Genomic DNA, 18,033 nt, shown 5'->3' with positions numbered 1-18,033 from the left:
TCTGAGGATTCCTGGAGACAAGATCTCGTCCTTTTGGTCTGACAGGTAGAGGTTAAAGTCTCTCTAGTGACTGGCTGTTTTGCTTTTCTCATCTTCAGCTTGAAGCCCGATATCTGTCTCTGGGTTTCTGTTATTTGTGCAACACTGATCCTATTCTATATTTTCCAGTAGAGGAAAAGGGCACAGTGAACGTGACAGACAAGCTGGACTTCGGAAGGGGGAGGGGCGGCACGTTGCCCTCCAGGTCTGATGGGAGCTCACCGAGGAGAGCAGCCGCAGGGGTGGCCCTACCTCAGACGAGCTGAGCCACCATCACAGGGACTCGGCCGAGCCTAAGGACTTCACCTGGGTTTCCAAGCGAGAGTGTCAGGGACACAGGCTAGCGGCTCAGCTACCGGGAGAAAGAGGTCAGGACTGGAGCCCGGGGATACTCACACCCAGAGCCCGCTGTTCCTCCCACTCCGTTCCATCCCAAGCCAGGCAACCTGACTCTCTCTTGGAAAACTCTGTCTAGTCATGGAGTTCTTTCCGCGACAAAGGGAAGGCTCCGCAGGCACTGGCTGACTGGCAGGAATTCAGCCAAGCGGGTGACGTGCTGTGCTTCCTGCCACCTGGACGGCCCACCCCACTCCCACCAGGACACCAAGAAGAGAGGACAACAGCTGTTTGACTAATCAGTTCCCAAATCACAACACAGAGACTTTTTATTAATTATGAAAACTCAGCCAATAGTTCTGGCTTGTTTTTAGTTAGGTCTTATAGCTTTAATTAACCCATTTCTATTCATATATGATCCACCATGTGACCTTTACCTTCATCCCATTTTGTGTGTCTGACTTGTTCTGTGCCTGGCTTCTCCACCGTTCTTCTTCCCAGCATTCTCTCTGCCCCTAAAATCCTGCCTATTGGCTATTTTGTTTTTATTAAACCAATTACAGTGACATAAAAGAATATTCCACAAGTTTGTTTATATGGTGGATTATATCAACAGACTTTCTTATGTTGAACCATCCTTGCATCTCTGGGATGAAGCCTACTTGATAATGGTAGATGACTTTTTTTTATGTGTTCTTGGATTTTGTTTGCCAGTATTTTATTGAGTATTTTTGCATTGATGTTCATGAAGGGGATTGGGCTGTAATTCTTTTTTTGTTGAGTCTTTCTGTGGTTTGAGTATCAGGGTAACTATAACCTCATTAAAAGAATTTGGCAATGTTTCTTCTGTGTGGAACAATTTGAGGAGTATTGGTATTAGCTCTTCTTTAAACACCTGGTCAAATTCTATACTAAACCCATCTAGCCCTGGGATTTTTTTTTTGGTTGGGAGATTTAATGGCTGCTTTTATTTTCTTAGCAGTTATAGGTCTATTTAAACTCTTCATCTGGTCTTTTTTTTTAAATATTTATTTATTTATTATGTACACAATATTCTGTCTGTATGCCTGAAGGCCAGAAGAGGGCGCCAGACCTCTTTTACAGATGGTTGTGAGCCACCATGTGGTTGCTGGGAATTGAACTCAGGACCTTTGGAAGAGCAGGCAATGCTCTTAACCACTGAGCCATCTCTCCAGCCCCCTTCATCTGGTCTTGATTTAATTTTTATATGGTACCCATAAAATTGTTTCTTTTTAGATTTTCCAATTCTGTGAAGTATGACCTATTGATTCTTTGGATTCACTCAGTATCTGTTATGTTCCCCCTTTTGTTTCCAATTTTGTTAATTTGAGTATTCTCTCTCTGCCTTTTAGTTAGTTTGGATAAGGGTTTGTCTATCTTGTTCATTTTCTCAAAGAACAAACACTTTGTTTCATTGATTCTTTGTATTCTTTGTTTCTATTTTATTGATGTCAGCCCGGAGTTTGACTATTTCCTGCCATCTACTCCTCTTGGTATGTGTGCTATAGGCATGTTGTCTTTGCTTTACAGCTAGTATCCACTTATGAGTAAGTACATACCATGCTCATCTTTCTGGGTCTGGGTTACCTCACTCAGTATTGATTTTTCTAGTTCCATCCATTTGCATGAAAATATCAAGATGTCATTGGTTTTTACTGCTGAGTAGTACTCCATTGTGTAAATGTATAACATTTTCTTTATCCATTTTGGATGAGGGGCATCTAGGCTGTTTCCAGGTTCTGGCTATTACAAATAATGCTGCTATGAATATAGTTGAAAAAATGTCCTTGTAGTATAATTGAACATCTGTTGGGTATATACCCAAGAGTGGTATTGTGCTGGGTCTTGAGGTAGGTTGATTCCCAATTTTCTGAGAAACCGCCATACTAATTTCCAAAGTAGTTGTACGAGTTTGCATCATTGATTTTTTTTTTATTTTAGCTATTCTGACTGGTGTAAGATGGAATCTCAGAGTCGTTTTGATTTGCATTTCCTTGACGGCTAATGATGTTGAACATCTCCTTAAGTGTCTTTTGGCCATTTGAGATAGATTCTTCTGTTGAGAATTCTGTTTAGATGTGTACCCCATTTTGGATTATTTGATATTTTGATATCTAATTTCTTGAGTTCTTTGTATATTTTGGAGATCAGTCCTCTGCCTGATGTGGGGTTGGTGAAGATCTTTTCCCATTCAGTAGGCTGCCTTTTTGTCTTATTGACTGTGCACTTCACAGAAGCTTCTCAGTTTCAGGAGGTCCCATTTATTTATTGTTGCTCTCAGTGTCTGTGCTACTGGAATTGTATTTAGGAAGTGGTCTCCTGTGCCCATGTGTTGCAGTTTACTTCCCACTTTCTCTTCTATCAGGTTCAGTTTGGTCGGATTTATATTGAGGTCTTTAATGCATCTGGACTTGAGTTTTGTGCATGGGGACAGATTTGGATCTATTCGTATTCTTCTACATGTTGACATCCAGTTATGCCAGCACCATTTATTGAAGATGCTTTTTTTCCCCATTGTATAATTTTAGCTTCTTTGTCAAAAACCAGGTGTTCATAGGTGTGTGGATTAATATTCAGATCCTATTGGTCAACCTGTCTGTTTTTATGCCAATACCAAGCTGTTTTCATTACTGTAGCTCAATAGTAGAACTTGATGTTGGGGATGGTGATGCCTCTGGAAGTTCCTTTATTGTACAGGATTGTTTTGGCTATCCTGGGTTTTTTTTTCATATGAAGTTGAGTATTATTCTTTTGAGGTTTGTGAAGAATTGTGTTGGGATTTTAATGGAAATTGCATTGAATTTGTAGATTGCTTTTGGTAGTATTGCCATTTTTTGCTATGTTGATCCTACCTATCCAAAATGGTGATCTTTCCTTTTTCTGATGTCTTCTTCAATTTCTTTCTTCAAAGACTTAAAGTTCTTGTAGGATAGGTCTTTCACTTCTTTGGTTACTGTTACCCCAAGATATTTTATGTTATTTGTGGCTATTGTGAATGATGATGTTTCTCTGATTTCTTTCTCAGCTTCTTTATCATTTGTATATAGGAGGGCTACTGATTTTTTTTAGTCGATCTTGTATCCTGCCGTATACTAATGGTATTTATCAACTGTAGGAGTTCCCTGGTAGAGTTTTTAGGATCACTTATGTATACTATCATATCATCTGCAAATAGTGAAAATTTGACTTCTTCCTTTCCAATTTGTATCCCCTTTATCTCCTTTTGTTAACTTATTGCTCTAGCTAGAACTATGTTGAATAGATATGGAGAGAGTGGACAGCTTTGTCTTGTTCCTGATTTTAGTAGAATCGCTTTGAGTTTCTCTCCATTTAATTTGATGTAGACTGTCAGCTTGCTATATATTGCTTTTATTATATTTAGATATGTTCCCTGTATCATGAAGCAGTGTTGAATTTTGTCTAAGCCTTTTCAGCATCTCATGAGATGATCATGTTTTTTTTATTCAGTTTATTAATATGGTGGATTACATTGACAGATTTTCATTTGTTGTGAACTATTCCTGCATATCTGGGGTGAAGCTGACTTGATAATGGTGGATAATTTTTTGATGTATTCTTGGATTCAGTTAGCATTTCTGTATCAGTGTTCATGAGGGAGACAATGTGGGATTCCCCCTGTATACTGTGATACCATTGGTTAATAAGGAAACTGTCTTGGGCTTGCACAGGGAATAGAGGTAGGTGGGGAAATGCTGGGAGGAAGAAGGCGGAGTAAGGGAGAAACCATGTAGCCCCACTGGAGACAGATGCTGGAATTTTGCCAGTAAGCCACAGCCACATGACGATACACAGATGAATAGAAATGGGTTAAATTAATATGAAAGAATTAGCCAATAAGAAGCTAGAGCTAGGCTGGGTGGTGGTGGCGCACACCTTTAATCCCAGCACTTAGGAGGCAGAGGCAGGAGGATCTCTGTGAGTTTGAGGTGAGCCTGGTCTATAAGAACTAGTTCCAGGACAGGCTCTAAAGCTACAGAGAAACCCTGTCTCAAAAACAAAACAAAAAAACCAAAAAACAAAAACAAAGAAGAAGCTAGAGCTAATGGGCCAAGCAGTGATTTAATTAATACAGTTTCTGTATGATTATTTCATGGCTAAGCAGCTAGGAACCAACCAAGTGGCCCCCTCCTTCTATAGGGAAATCAGTCTATAATTCTCTTTTTTGGTTGAGTCTTTATGTGGTTTTGGTATCAGGGTAACTGTAGCCTCCTAAAAAGAATTAGGAAATGTTGCTTCTGTTTCTATTATGTGTAACATTTTGAGGAGTATAGGTATTACCTTTTCTTTGAATTTCTGGTAGAATTCTGCATTGAAACCATCAGGCCCTGGGCTTTTTTTTGGTTGGGAGGCTTTTGATGACAGCTTCTATTTCCTTGCAGGTTATAGGTCTATTTAAACTGCTCACCTGGCCTTGATTTATTTTAATTTTGATATGTGGTACCTATCCAGAAAATTGTCCATTTCTTTTACATTTTCGAATTTTATGGAGTGCAGTTTTCATCGTATGACATAATGATTCTCTGTATTTCCTCGGTGTCTGTTGTTATGTTCCCTTTTTCATTTCTGATTTTGTTAATTTAAGTATTTTCTCTCTGCTTTCTGGTTAGTTTGGATAAAGGTTTGTCTATCTCGTTGATTTTGTCAAAGAACCAGTTTTTTGTTTTATTGATTCTTTGTATTATTTTCTTTGTTTTATTTCATTGATTTCAGCCCTCAACTTGATTATTTCCTGTAATTTATTCCTCCTAGGTCATTCTGCTTCTTTTTGTTTTAGGGCTTTCAGGTGTGCTGTTAAGTCACTAGTGTGAGATTTCTTCTTTCATAGTGTCCCATAGGTTTGAGTACATTGTGCCTTTATTTTCATTGAATTCTAGGAAGTCTTTAATCTCTTTATTTCTTCCTTGACCCAGGGGGTAGTTCAATTGAGCACTGTTCAATTTTCATGAGTTTGTAGGCTTTCTGCAATTAGTGTTGTTGTTGAATTCTAACTTTAAACCATGGCGATCTAATAAGATACAAGAGGGTATTCCAATTTTTTTTTATCTGTTGAGGTTTGCTTTGCTCCCAAGTATGTGGTCAATTTTAGAGAAGGTTCTATGAGGTGTTGAGAAAAAGGTATATTCTTTTGTGTTTTGGTGAAATTTTCTATAGATGTCTGTTAAGTCCATTTGAGTCATGACATCTCTTATTTCTCTGTTAAGTTTCCGTCTGGTTGATCTGTCCACTGTAGGGTGTGGGGTGTTTAAGTCTCTTACTATTATTAATGTGCGATTTAAGCTTTAGTAATGTTTCTTTTACATATGTGGGTGCTCTTGTATTTGGGGTATAGATGCTCAGGATTGAGACTTCTTCTTGATGGATTTTTCCTGTGATGAGTATGAAGTGTCCTTCTTTATTTCTTCTGATGATTTTAGTTTGAAGTCTATTTTGTTAGATATTAGGATAGATAGCTACACCCACTTGTTTCTTAGGTCCATTTGATTGGAAAATCTTTTCCCAACCCTATACTATGAGGTAATGTCTGTCTTTGAGATTGAGGTGTGTTTCTTGTATACAGCAGAAGGATGGAGCCTTCTTTTGTATCCATTCTGTTAGCCTGTGTCTTTTTATAGGTGAATTGAGTCCATTGATATTAAGAGATATAAAGAACCAGTGATTGTTAATTCCTGTTATCATTTGGTGGTGGCGTTTGTGTGTTTTTCTTTTTTGTGGTTTGCTGGTGTGAGGTCATTTGTTGCCTATGCTTTTGTGGGCACAGTTAGCTTCCTTGGGTTCTTTCTGTAGGGCTGGATTTGTGGGTAGGTATTGTTAAATCTGTTTTTTTTTTCATGGAATATCTTGTTTTCCCCATCGATGGTGATTGAAAGCTTTGCGGGGTATAGTAGTCTTGGCTTGCATCTGTGGTCTCTTAGTGTCTGCAGCACCTCTATCCAGGACCTTCTGGCTTTCAGGGTTTCCATTGAGAAGTCGGGTGTAATTATGACAAGTCTATCTTTATATGTTACTTGGTCTTTTCCCTTTACAGCTCTTAATAGTCTTTTTTTATTCTGTATGTTTTGCATTTTGATTATTTTATGGCAAGGGGACTTTTTTTTTTTGATCCAGTCTATTTGGTTTTCTGTAAGCTTCTTGTCCCTTCATAGACATATCCTTCTTTAGGTTAGGAAAGTTTTCTTCTATGATTTTATCGAATATATTTTCTGTGCCTTTGAGCTGGGATTTCCCCTTCTTCTATTCCTATTATTGTTAGGCTTGATATTTTCATGATGTTCCAGATTTCATGGATGTTTTTTTTTTTAATTTTTTTTTATTGATAAAAGGAGAATAAAGAAAAGAAAGAAAAAAAAACAAATTTCCACCTCCTCCCAGCCTCCCATTTCCCTCCCCCTCCTCCCATTCTTCTCCCCCTCCTCCCACCCCTCTCCCCTTCCCCCCACTCCTCTCCCCCTCCCTCTCCAGTCCAAAGAGCAGTCAGGGTTCCCTGCCCTGTGGTAAGTCCTAGGTCCTCCCCACTCCGTCCATATCTAGGAAGGTGAACATCCAAACTGGCTAGGCTCCCACCAAGCCAGTACATTGCGCTGGATCAAAACCGCGTGCCATTGTCCTTGGCGTCTCATCAGCCCTCATTGTTCGTCATGTTCAGAGAGTCCAGTTTTATCCCATGCTTTTTTTTGGTAACAGTCCAGCTGGCCTTGGTGAGCTCCCAGTAGATCAGCTCCACTGTCTCAGTGGGTGGGTGCACCCCTCGTGGTCCCGACTTCTTTGCTCATGTTCTCCCTCCTTCTGCTCCTCCTTGGGACCTTGGGAGCTCTATCCAGTGTTCCAGTGTGGGTCTCTGTCTCTATCTCCATCCGTCGCCAGATGAAAGTTCTAGGATGATATGCATGATATTCGTCAGTATTGCTCTAGGATAGGGTCATTTCAGGTTCCCTATCCTCAGCTGCCCAAGGAACTAACTGGGGGCCTCAGCTTGGGCACCTGGGAGCCCCTCTAGGGTCAAGTCTCCTGCCCATCCTAGCGTGGGTCCTTTAACTAAGAAATGGGGTTCCGTGCTCCCCTATCCAACCTTCCTTTATCCCGATCCTCCTGTTTCCCCAAGTCCCCCCCATGGATGTTTTAAGAATTTTTTGGATTTAACATTTTCTCTCACCAATGGATCTAACTCCTTTGTAGTATCTTCAACCCCTGAGATTCTGTCTTCCGTCTCTTGTAGTCTGGTGGTTATGCTTGCTTCTGTAGTTCCCTTCATTTACCCAGATTTTCAGTTTCCAGAATTTCCTCAGTTTCTGTTTTCTTTATTGCCTCTATTTCAGTTTTCAAGTCTTGAACTGTTTGAGCTATTTGCTTCACCTGTTTGATTGTTGATTTCTTCCCATTTTTTTTTGTTTTTTCTTCCATTTCTTTAAGGGAATTTTCATTTAATCTTTAAGGGTCTCTATCAACCTCATAAAGTTATATTTAAGATCGTTTTCTTCTGCTTCTTCTGTGTTACGATGATCAGGCCTTCCTGTTGTATAACCACTAGGTTCCGGTGTTACCATGTTGCTTTTTAGGTTGTTGAGGGAATTCTTGCATTGGCACCTACCCATCCCTTCCTCCAATTGGTGCTGGCAGTGTCTTTGTCTCTTGGTCCAATCCTTGCCTGTGTCTTAGGGAGCTTCTCTTAGTCTACTCTGTGCAGTTGCTGTGTCTCAGGGCGCCGCTGAGGTCTCCTCTGGCCTGTTCTCTTGGTCTGCTCTGTGCAGTCGCAACCTGTGCTTCAGGGGACAGAGTGGGACTTGTAGCTTACAGGGTCCGATCAGTGGGGATGGTGCTGGAACAGTCTACCTGTAGGAACTCGCCCGCTGGATAGGTAGTTAAGCTGATGCAGGTTGGAGAGGGGCCCGGGGTTTTGCCCTTGGTACCAAGGGGTGCCCAGCTGGGTTTACTCACTTCTTGGCCCACTCTGTTTCCTCGAATTCTTTAAGGGACTTTTTCATGTCCTCTATAGGCCCCTCTCATCTTCATAGAGTTATTTTTAAGGTTGTTTTCTTGTACTTAGCTGCACTGGATTGTTCAGGTCTTGCTGTTGTAGGATCACTGGGTTCTGGTGGTGCCATACTGCCCTTCCTGTTACTGAATGTATTCTCATACTGGCACTTACTCATCTGGGTTTGGGATGATTATAGGTGGGGAGGGAGATTCTTGTGTTGTCTTTGTTGGATGGGTGTTTCATTCCTTTATTATGTTTCCTTTATGGTCTTCTGGCCTGAATGGCCAAGGGTTCTGGTGTGGACTTCGAAGCTGTTTCCTTCACTTGTTCATGTAAGACAACACATTCAGTCGGGGTCCAATGTCTCCAGTGGAAATTTCACGGAGTGGCAGTCCTGTCATTGCTCCCTGAAGGGCCACCTGTCAGTTGGCATGTAATAATACAGGGCCACAGTGCCGTCCTTACGCCACCTCTGACTATGGTGAGCAGAGGGTCCCATTCCAGACTGTCCTGGGGTGCAAAGGGTGGGTCTAGGGTACAAGTACAAACTTGACCTCTGACTTCCATGGAACCCCACTTCCTTCTCACAAGACCTTCAGCCATTCATAATATTCTCCCCCAGTCCTTGAGAGCTATAAAGGGACGGCTCTTCCTGGACTCTCCTGGAGGCCTGCCACCCTTCCCACAACTCCTGCACTGAGCCCTCCTCAGGACAGGCTCGGCCTCAGAGATGGCGCCTCACTTGACCTATGTGAATAAGTCAGTCACAACAGGTAAAACTTCGCAGGTTATGAAAATTAGAGGTGACACTTCCGCAGGGCTGGCCAGTCCAGGCCCGTGTCACTGAGGTAACTCTGTGTCCTCTTCTGTCCACCCAATCCCACCTCGCAAGCTTTCTCCTTGTTCCAGAGTGGTCCCTCTTAGCGACAGATGAGAACTCAGCACAAGACCGATTTCATTCTCCTCCCTTCATCCTCCTACTGGATGAGCCTGGATGGAATTCGGGTAGGCAGCAGGTGCTTGCTGTGCCCAAAGCAGTCTACCCGATCCCCACCCTCTAACCTAACCCCTCACCCCTCCGTACAGTGCCAGGGCCAAGGGGCATACCCTCACACGGTCTTTTCCTTTCTTTATTTTGGGGTCTTGTTCTCTCTCTTGCCCAGCTCACTTCCTATGCAGTTCCAAGGTAGAGAGAAGACAGCTAGCCATACCTTAGGCCCCCTCAGTACTGTGCTCTGGGCTCCATCTGTGGGTGGCCTGAGGTTCGCAGAGAGGCCTTCGTCTACATTTCTCCTTGGCTCAGTTGCCCCCCCCCCCAGCACCTGCCAGCGGATGTCAATAAAAGCACACGTTGGGCACTCACTGGCACCAGTAAGGGTTTTCTAGACAGACCAATAAGTACATACATGTAAGAGGACATGGACAAGGCAGCTTACTGCATCGTGGAGTGGAGAAGACCCACACCAGGCTTTTTGCAGGTCAAAGCCCTGAAATGTTACTTAGCTTGTGTTCACATGCTCAGGAACAAGAGTTTTCTGGGAAAGTTCTGGAACTCAAGGGCCAGAGAGCCTAGAGCTCCCACGCCCATGCACACAAAGGCAGAGTCCCAGCTCCTTTTGTCCTAACACAGCCACTGCTGCCACCATTTCTCCCACCCGACCCGCCTCTCACAGGCCAGTTTCTGCGGGGCACATCTAGCACCTTTGTAGCAAAGCGAGAGAGAATCTAAAATGAAGCCCATTTCTGAAGGGCAGAGATGGGAAGTCACCTCCACCAACAGGGGGTGCATGAATGCCGAGAGATGCAAGTGTCCTGCCAGGCACACGGGGGCGCTCTGGAGCTCAGGCAGGAAAACCCGCCTACCCACACCATGTGCTTCTGAGAGCCTTGGTGTGTTTTTCCTTCCCCATCGCGACCTCTGAGAAACAGTATTTTGCTCCATTACGACTGAAGCTTATGGACAGGGGCTATCATTTCTGTTTTTGTTTGGTTTTGTAAATCAGCTATTTTCATCACATTAACGATTGCAGCTTTCCATACACCGTCTATGTGTACCAAAGCAGTGTATGGCTGCTTTGGAATCACAGCAGCGGTGAGGTGGGATGGGACACTCTTACCCAGCGAGCTCACTGTAAACTAGTAAGCCTCTTGGTATGACTGGATGCTTTATGATCTGCTGCAATGTGCTTTTTTTTTTTTTCTCCATTTGAAACCCTCTTGAGGGGGAGCCCTGAGCTGCCAGCAGGTACCAGAGAAGCCAAGAGCAGGAAAAGAAAGGGCTCGGTAGGCCAGCAGCCACCTTCCCAAGGTTCAAGACCATGTCACTGATCCGTTCATCCTATTGTGGCCCCAATCCTTCCCACAAGGGTAAGCCTGACAGGCTCCCTGTGGCTCAGGAAGCAGTGGCCGCTTTCTCTCCCCTGACAAGGACACACAGGAAGCTGCTGCCCATCCGCTTCCCAGGCTCCTGAGTCAGGGGACCCACCTAGGAGTGTGGTGACTGTCAGAGGTGTTTGTCCTACACCATGGTGGGGGGTGAGGGGAACAGGCAGTGTGTTCAGTGCTGAGCCCAGAGCTGAGCTGAATGAAGTCCAGGCTCTTGGGTTTCTTGTAACACGAGATAATGAACATCTTTATTTGAACTACATGTAGGTGACATGGTTCCAAGAGAACTCTCCAGCTCAAGGAGGGCCTTCTGGGATGTCCTTCAGCAGGCTGTAGTTAGGATCTCCACATTCCACACGCCTCCTAGTGGTGATCCCAAGGACTCCTCCCACTGAAATACTCTGAAAGAAACCACTACATGGCTACCACATCCCATAAATTCAACACTGCTGAACTGTGTGTCTGGCCCTGGGCTGAGACCTCCTGTATATCCATCCTGCTAGCACCCAGGCTAGACCTCGGGATAGAAGCCTTTTAGAGATGCGGCTTAGAGTCTCTTCAGATAGTCTGAGGTCCTGGGACATTGCCAAATTATATGCTAATGTCTTTGCCTCAGGTGGCCACAGAGCCAAAGTTTTGCTGTCTCAAATAACAGAGTGAGTGTGGTCTCGGAGGGTTCAGGCATTTCCTAGTCAGTCCCTTCACTGCCTTATCTTGGACCAAACTGCAAGATCGCTGGCTGGTGTTTATGTTCCTGGACACACAGCTAGTCACACAAAGGTGTGTTAGAGGGCATGTGCCAGGCTGGGATGGATGGCACAGCCACAGATGGCTGGCTGGTGAGCACTTTACATACTTACGTGTAAGAATTTGGTTCCTAGAGGGTACGAGTCAAGTGTCCAGGGTAGATTACAGAAAATGGGATGCATGGGATTCAGGCAACTTTTGCTCAGTCCCTACTTTTATCAGCGCCTGTTTCTTAAATCTGTGAAGTGTAGGCGCACTGAAGGGGCTGGGCAGGTGTCTGGCACAGCCTAACTGTTCCATCCCACTAACAATTGCCATTATGGATACAATAATAGCAGGCACGGTATTGGAGGTGTGTTTTAGGGGAGGGAGGAGGGGCCCAGAAGCAAGAGCTGGATTCCAGCTTTCTGCCTGGTCCCACACCTTATAGAGGCCACAAGACAGCAGCTGAACATTATCTATAAAGTATCTTCTCTTTATTTAAGTTAAACAATTTCAAGGATGGTTTCCATCTATAAAATGGACAAAGTACAAGCTCTGTACAGCAGTTCTTTTTAAAAATTAACTGGAAAAAAAATTACCAAACTATATTTTGAATTTGCAAGACATACTCACAGATACCATCATATCCAGCTTCATGGAGACTCGAGGACCACCACGGAAAACGACCACCCTTGCCTGCGTGTGCCCAGGGCTCCTGGGAGTTTTCAGTTTTAGAAACAGGAGTGGGAGGGTGGGATAGCCCCATGACTACAAAACAACGCGAGCATGGGAGTCACTTTGGCACACTGTCATGTAAACATGGCTCACCGCAGGGCCTTGCCCAGTCCCCTCTGTTCAGAGCCGGATTGAGTGGCGCCCTGGTGGCCAGACAGATGGTACAAAGGTGATGAGCACACAGGGTGGGTGCCAGTGTGTGGATGGGAAGCTCCACCCGCCCACCTACTTAAAATCAGCCTGCATTCCTTCACATCCGTGGCTCTCACTCTGCTAAGGGTAGTGCAGAGGTCTCAGGGCTCAGCTCCTGCCTTGTCCCTGACAGCCTTGCACCCGTACCTGTGAGTGACATTTCTCAGAGCCTACCTTGGAAGGTGGACATGGGCGGACTTAACCAGACACAAGGGCACCCTGTCTGATATAATGCATCTTTTGTTGGCTTCTTGGCAGGGGTTAAGAAGACAGAGGGTCAGCACCTGGCCAGGCCTTCACAGAGGGTCCATGGTCATGGTGTGTACAGATGGAGCTCCTCAGGTAGAAGAAAGCTAGCCACGCCCCCTTTCGGTGCAGGTGGGAAGCAGAGCACTCACTGGCTGGCCCTCTGACCACCCGAAACTATGGTTCCTGTGATCTCGGGGACACCTGAGATGTTCGTGCGTGACGCTTGCAGCCCTACAAGGCAGACACACAGGCCACCCCTGTGGCTGACATGTGCCTGGATCCTCTGTGAATGCCCAGGTTCTAAGTCTACCCACAGTTCCTGCACCAGCCTGAGGATATACCTGGGGCTATCACTGTACCAGGGCTGCGCAGACACGCGGGGTTCACCCACATGCTGAAGGGATGGTCCTCTGTGCTCTGCCAGGCTCAGTAAGTGCCAAGGACCCAACATACAGGGTCTCAAACCACAATGAGCCTAGGGATAGCATGTGACAGCGGTCCAGTATCTCTGGTCTGTCACAGGGCAGTGGGGTCCTGCTGGCTCACATTATTTAGAAGCTGTTGGATTGAGTTTTCTCAAAGAAAAAAAATCTAATTTTAAAAGAAAACTCAAAGTAATAACTTGCCAAAAGAGGTAACCTATTTAGGTTGACAGATGACAATGGGCACAAAGTGGACTTTCTGACCCAGCCGCAAGACCCTCGCTCACATTAAACATTGATGCTCGTGGCTGGGGCCAGTGGTTCGGGGATGCCTACAGCTGGCAGAGCAGCATGGACTGGCTGGTGAGGCTTCAGAGACAGTGATGTCGCCTTTGGCTCTGAGAGCGCAGGCCCCTCTGCACGGCTGAGCTGCGCTGTGGGGTTCACAAGATGATGATGTAGGGAAGCCTAGGGAGCTGACTATCATTCTCTTTCTATGGATTTCTATTTAGTCCCACTCAGAAGTTCATATGCAAACACAGCAAGTATGTCAGTGGAAGAGGGGAGGTGGCCAAGAGGCCAGCTGAGCCCAGAGGTACAAGGACAGGGGAAGACAAGGAAATCTGCAAGGGGGAGGGTCACCTTTGTGGGAATCACTTCTTTTCTCTTTAGACAGGGTCTTGCCTGCCTCAGTCTCCTGAGTGTTGAGAGTACAGGCATCAACCACCATGCCTGGTTCACACACATGATTTTGGATGGGTAGAAAAACACAATGGAGACTTCTGAGTGCTTGCTATGAGGGCACCTGCCCCTGCTCCCTCCGTCCTCAACACAAACATGCTTGCTGCTCGTCCACTTGATTGGCCAGCACTGGCCTGTTCCTCTGCTGGGGCGTGAGCAGAAAGTAGAAAGTGGGAGGCAGAGGATGCCAGTCTTGGGAGGGACCCTCTGGCCCGAGCCCCGGGGGCTCAACTTCCTCTTCTGCACACTGTCAGCCCAGCTCACGCCTTGCTGAGACTTGAGACTTAAGACTTTCAGACCATGATGGAACACTGAGGTATATAGTTTTGCGGAAAGTTTCAGAAACGTAAAATGTGATCTTCCAACTGAGCCGGTGTGCAGGCGGACGGCGGGCCCTTGGGGCCTCTTATTGCTGAAGGTTGAGTGAGAATTTCCACTGCTGCGACAGGGCCGGGCCGCACACCTCCACACTCAGGCCTCCGCTCTTGGCTGTGCGGCTATCCAGGCACAGGTTGCTGCCCACGTGTCGCAGCTTGGAGTTGCCCTCGATCTGCTCCCATTTCTGCAGTGGACAAGAGCACAAGGGGAGAGGAGTGTGAGTCTGTGGGTGACTGTGGGCACAAACCTGCTAGCTGCAGTCTTTCACTCTTGGGCACAGGTTATCCTAACAATGCTACTGTGAATGCTGGCACATTAGAGCCAACCATAGCCAGCAAGTCCACCAAACCACTCTGCCACGCACAAAGCCCTAACAGCCTCAACAAGTCTGAGATGCCCTTATCCTACTGTTTAGCAAGTAATGTAAACATTCTATTTAAATATTTATGGTTTTATTTTTTAAAATAATACACTCTTCCCCACAGCTCCTCTTCCATTAACAAGGACTTGGCTCTAATTAATTTTTAAGCATGCACTAAAAGTTCCTGGAGTAAGTATTTCTGAAAATTCTGACACTGTGGAATTAATTTTTTTCACTCTTGCTGCCTCCTTTCTCCTTTTGACTGTGCAAATGCCACATACACGTGCCCAGAAACCCACTGTTCTCAGTGGCCAAACAGTAAAGAACCGCACTGAGACATGCCAAGAGGCTGCCTCTCAGCAGTGAGGCTGACCCTCCAGCACGGCTGATACGAGCGGCCTTCTCCTGACCCTCCTGATTATTCTTCCACCTGCTCATGCAGATTCCTTGCCAACAGTGGAAGTCAAGGGCAACCACAGCCAGAGAGGCTCTGCCACCTGCACCATCTCGTTCCCTCCCTGTCCTTGATGCTGTCGGTTTTCTCAGGTCCCCTGCATTGTCATGGAAAGCATGTCAAGAGTCTGCCTGACAGAGAGCAGAGTGAATAGAATCTGATGCTGGCTCCTGGGGGGACCCTGTCTGTCATATGCTGAAGCATCAGCTGGACAGGGGGTGCTAAGAAAATACTGAGGTCACAGCTGTCCCTGGAAGGTGGCCCTCAGTGGAGTCACTGAATCTGTTCTCCCGCAGGTGGAGGCATGAGGCTGTACTCACCACCCGGAAGGACCAAGTGTAGCCTCCCCTGTCTTACAGTCAGTTAAGGAGCCAAGAATAACACTAGCAAGTGCTTCTGTCCACTCCTACAGCGAGGACCAGATTAAAGTCTCACTTTATCACTGCCTTATGTCAAAGACACCGCAAAGACACTTGGGCTGTGGCCAGTTTGGATGTGTTCTACGTATCTGGGGGGAGGGGACAGTGACTTTCCCTGTTCATCCTCCAGGGTCAGGGCACCCAGAGATGGGAGTGGCTCTCTGGAGACGGCTGGGGAGAGGACCCTTTGCTAGTGTTTCTCTGATACCTCGGATCTAAACAGGAACTAGATGATGGCTGCACCCCCGTCCCTGGTGGTGATGAGCTGGGAAACTGGGTCTCTGCTTCTCTTTGTGAAATCAGGTGGATGGAAGGTGGCTTAGCTGTGGCTCTGGTAGCCCTCAGGCCTCAGTTTCCCCATGTCTTCTAGGGAGGGACTGTGGGGAGACTGGCTGAATTCTCCTGCAATAGGCTAGAAGGGCCTGCCTGCATGGCTATTGCTAATGCCCACTGGTGCTCTAAGGCTCAGAAAGGTGGTGTCAAGATCCCCAGGGATCCCCAGCCAGACCAAGACCAGCTTCCAAGGAAGAAGTAACATACAGAGAGGCTCCTCACCCTCACCAGGGCTAAGATTCTGTGATCTCGAGTGACATAAATGCACCTCCCAACACTTGGTCACACAGCCCAGGGCACTGAGGGCGAGCAGCCGCTCCCTTTACAATGGGCTGACAGGGAGCTGAAGAGGCTGCTGTGGTCCTGGACTTCAGGAGAATGTCATGTTACAGGCAGCTGGCCCTGAGAGAAGTGGTTTCAATGCCCCAAAGTCTACTTGCTGTGGGATGTGGGTGGCTCTGCTGCCGCCTCTGTGTGCTTGCCCAGGCTCACGTGTTTAACCATTTAGATTAGAATTTGTAAAATTATGCAGGAAAAACAAGTAGTTAATGTTTCTGTTTAAAAAAAACCATGTAATTTCATACGAACTGCGCTGTGGTGTGAGGAGGATTGTGTGATGCGAACCCTCCAGTGTATGAAGGGCAGCAACTGGACCTGAGGGTGAGGGGGATAACCATGTGGCCCTTGTCACTGTCACCACCATGGCAGCCTGGGACCTGTGCCATCTTGTTCCTGAGTGACGCACCTGTCTGCTGTCATTCTCCCGGCATCCCTGCAGCCTGATGAGCGAGCCAGGAGACCGGTCCACCACAGTAAGGCACAGGTCCATGTGCTTCACCGACTTTTCCTTTGTCAAGGCCCATTCCTGGAAGAGACCACAGTCAGACTGCAACCATCTGGGACCCCTGACTCAGCTACCCCACCTGGACGCTAAGCTCGCCCTGGGGAACAGTTTGCTTTAGTGGCAAATGTGTTTGAACACATGGGAAGCCGTGGAACTCCCCACTCCTGCAGCCTCCGCGGTCATGATGGACTGACTATGCTTTCAATCCAGGAACCAAAATAAACCCACCCTCAAGTTGTTTCTGTCGAGTGTTTGGTCAGAGCAGCAAGAAACGAAGTTAGTTAATACAGTGACAAATATGAATCGTATCAAGAAACGTGACTAAACAAAAACCAGAAAAGTTAACTAAGAGAGTTATCAAGACTAACCGTATTAAGTATTTTAGGTCAAAGTGCAGGCTGGAGAGCAGGGGGCACCCACATTGTTCTGGAATGGCTCTGGTTTGGAAACAGATTTATGAATGTAGGCCGAGTTTGTAAAAATCATAAAAACGATGTATTGCAGCTCTCAGCAAATATCTACAGGGCTGACGTCTGCAGGAACCTGCTGCTGGTACTCAGGAATTCCCCTAACTCTGCTGGAACAATCTACCCGTCAACACACAGCATGGCTCCTCTAACTGGATGCTCACTGTATGCCAAACCGTCTCAGGTCTCTTCACAAGAGCTGCATGGGGGCTTTGTCGACTTTCCAGACAAGAAAACTGGGTCGGAATGCATTTAAATATTCTTGCCTATGCTTTTAAAAACTCAAACACATGTATATGCATGCGCACACAGAGGGCAAGACTGTCAATCATCTCTCTGAATGCTAAGCAAGATCACATAGAAGCATGGAAGACTGGGGACAGAGAGGGAGTGACATTTATGGATGGCAGTGGCTCTGTGTAGGGCCAGAAGGTAGGGTTTCCTAAAGTCATGTAAGAACCTGATCCATTTAAGGGTATAGCCACCCATACAGGGCCTCCAGAATCCACGTGGACACAGAGCTGCCCGGGCCCTGGGGCTTCTTGGCTTTCCTCTGGTGCCGCTGAGCTCTGTGTTCCTCAGTGGGGAAAAGGAGGATGCAAGGATGTAAGAGCTGCAAAGGCTGCCTTTTCTCTCTCAGGCCACAGGATAGGGCTGATAAACAGTCAGCAGAGACACCGTGCTATCAACTGCCAAGCAGTCTGGTGGCAGCAAGACACTCAGGGGCGGCCACTGGGCATGTGGTCTCTTGATCTGGGGAGTGCAGGAGGCAAGGGGGTATGGAGGGAAAAGGAGGGTAGCAGGGCACAGAGTGGATGGGGGCGTCCAGGACAGAGAAGCTGGGGAAAGAAGTGAGCCTGGAGGCAGCGTCGTCTGGGGCTTTGGTCTGATCTTGGTCTATTCCTGCCTTGAAATGGGAAGGTTTTTTCTCTGTA

General features: G+C 46.3%; 1 protein-coding gene across 1 annotated transcript in view; it reads right to left on the bottom strand.

Annotated features, from left to right (window-relative positions):
* Positions 1–11,969: 11,969 nt before the first annotated feature.
* The window catches only part of Galnt2 (polypeptide N-acetylgalactosaminyltransferase 2), a 121,153-nt gene continuing 115,089 nt past the window's right edge, over positions 11,970–18,033 (bottom strand). The window contains exons 15-16 of the mRNA XM_075977647.1: positions 16,533–16,652; positions 11,970–14,404 (exon numbers count right to left, since the gene is read on the bottom strand). Of these exons, the coding sequence (XP_075833762.1) occupies positions 14,249–14,404; positions 16,533–16,652 (276 nt within the window). The 3' untranslated portion in view covers positions 11,970–14,248. The remainder of the gene's footprint in view (positions 14,405–16,532; positions 16,653–18,033) is intronic.

The sequence above is a fragment of the Microtus pennsylvanicus genome, chromosome 6 (genome assembly GCF_037038515.1).
Source record: "Microtus pennsylvanicus isolate mMicPen1 chromosome 6, mMicPen1.hap1, whole genome shotgun sequence".
NCBI lineage: Eukaryota > Metazoa > Chordata > Mammalia > Rodentia > Cricetidae > Microtus > Microtus pennsylvanicus.
Note: the sequence above shows the minus strand (reverse complement) of the source record. Positions and strands in the feature narration are given on the sequence as shown.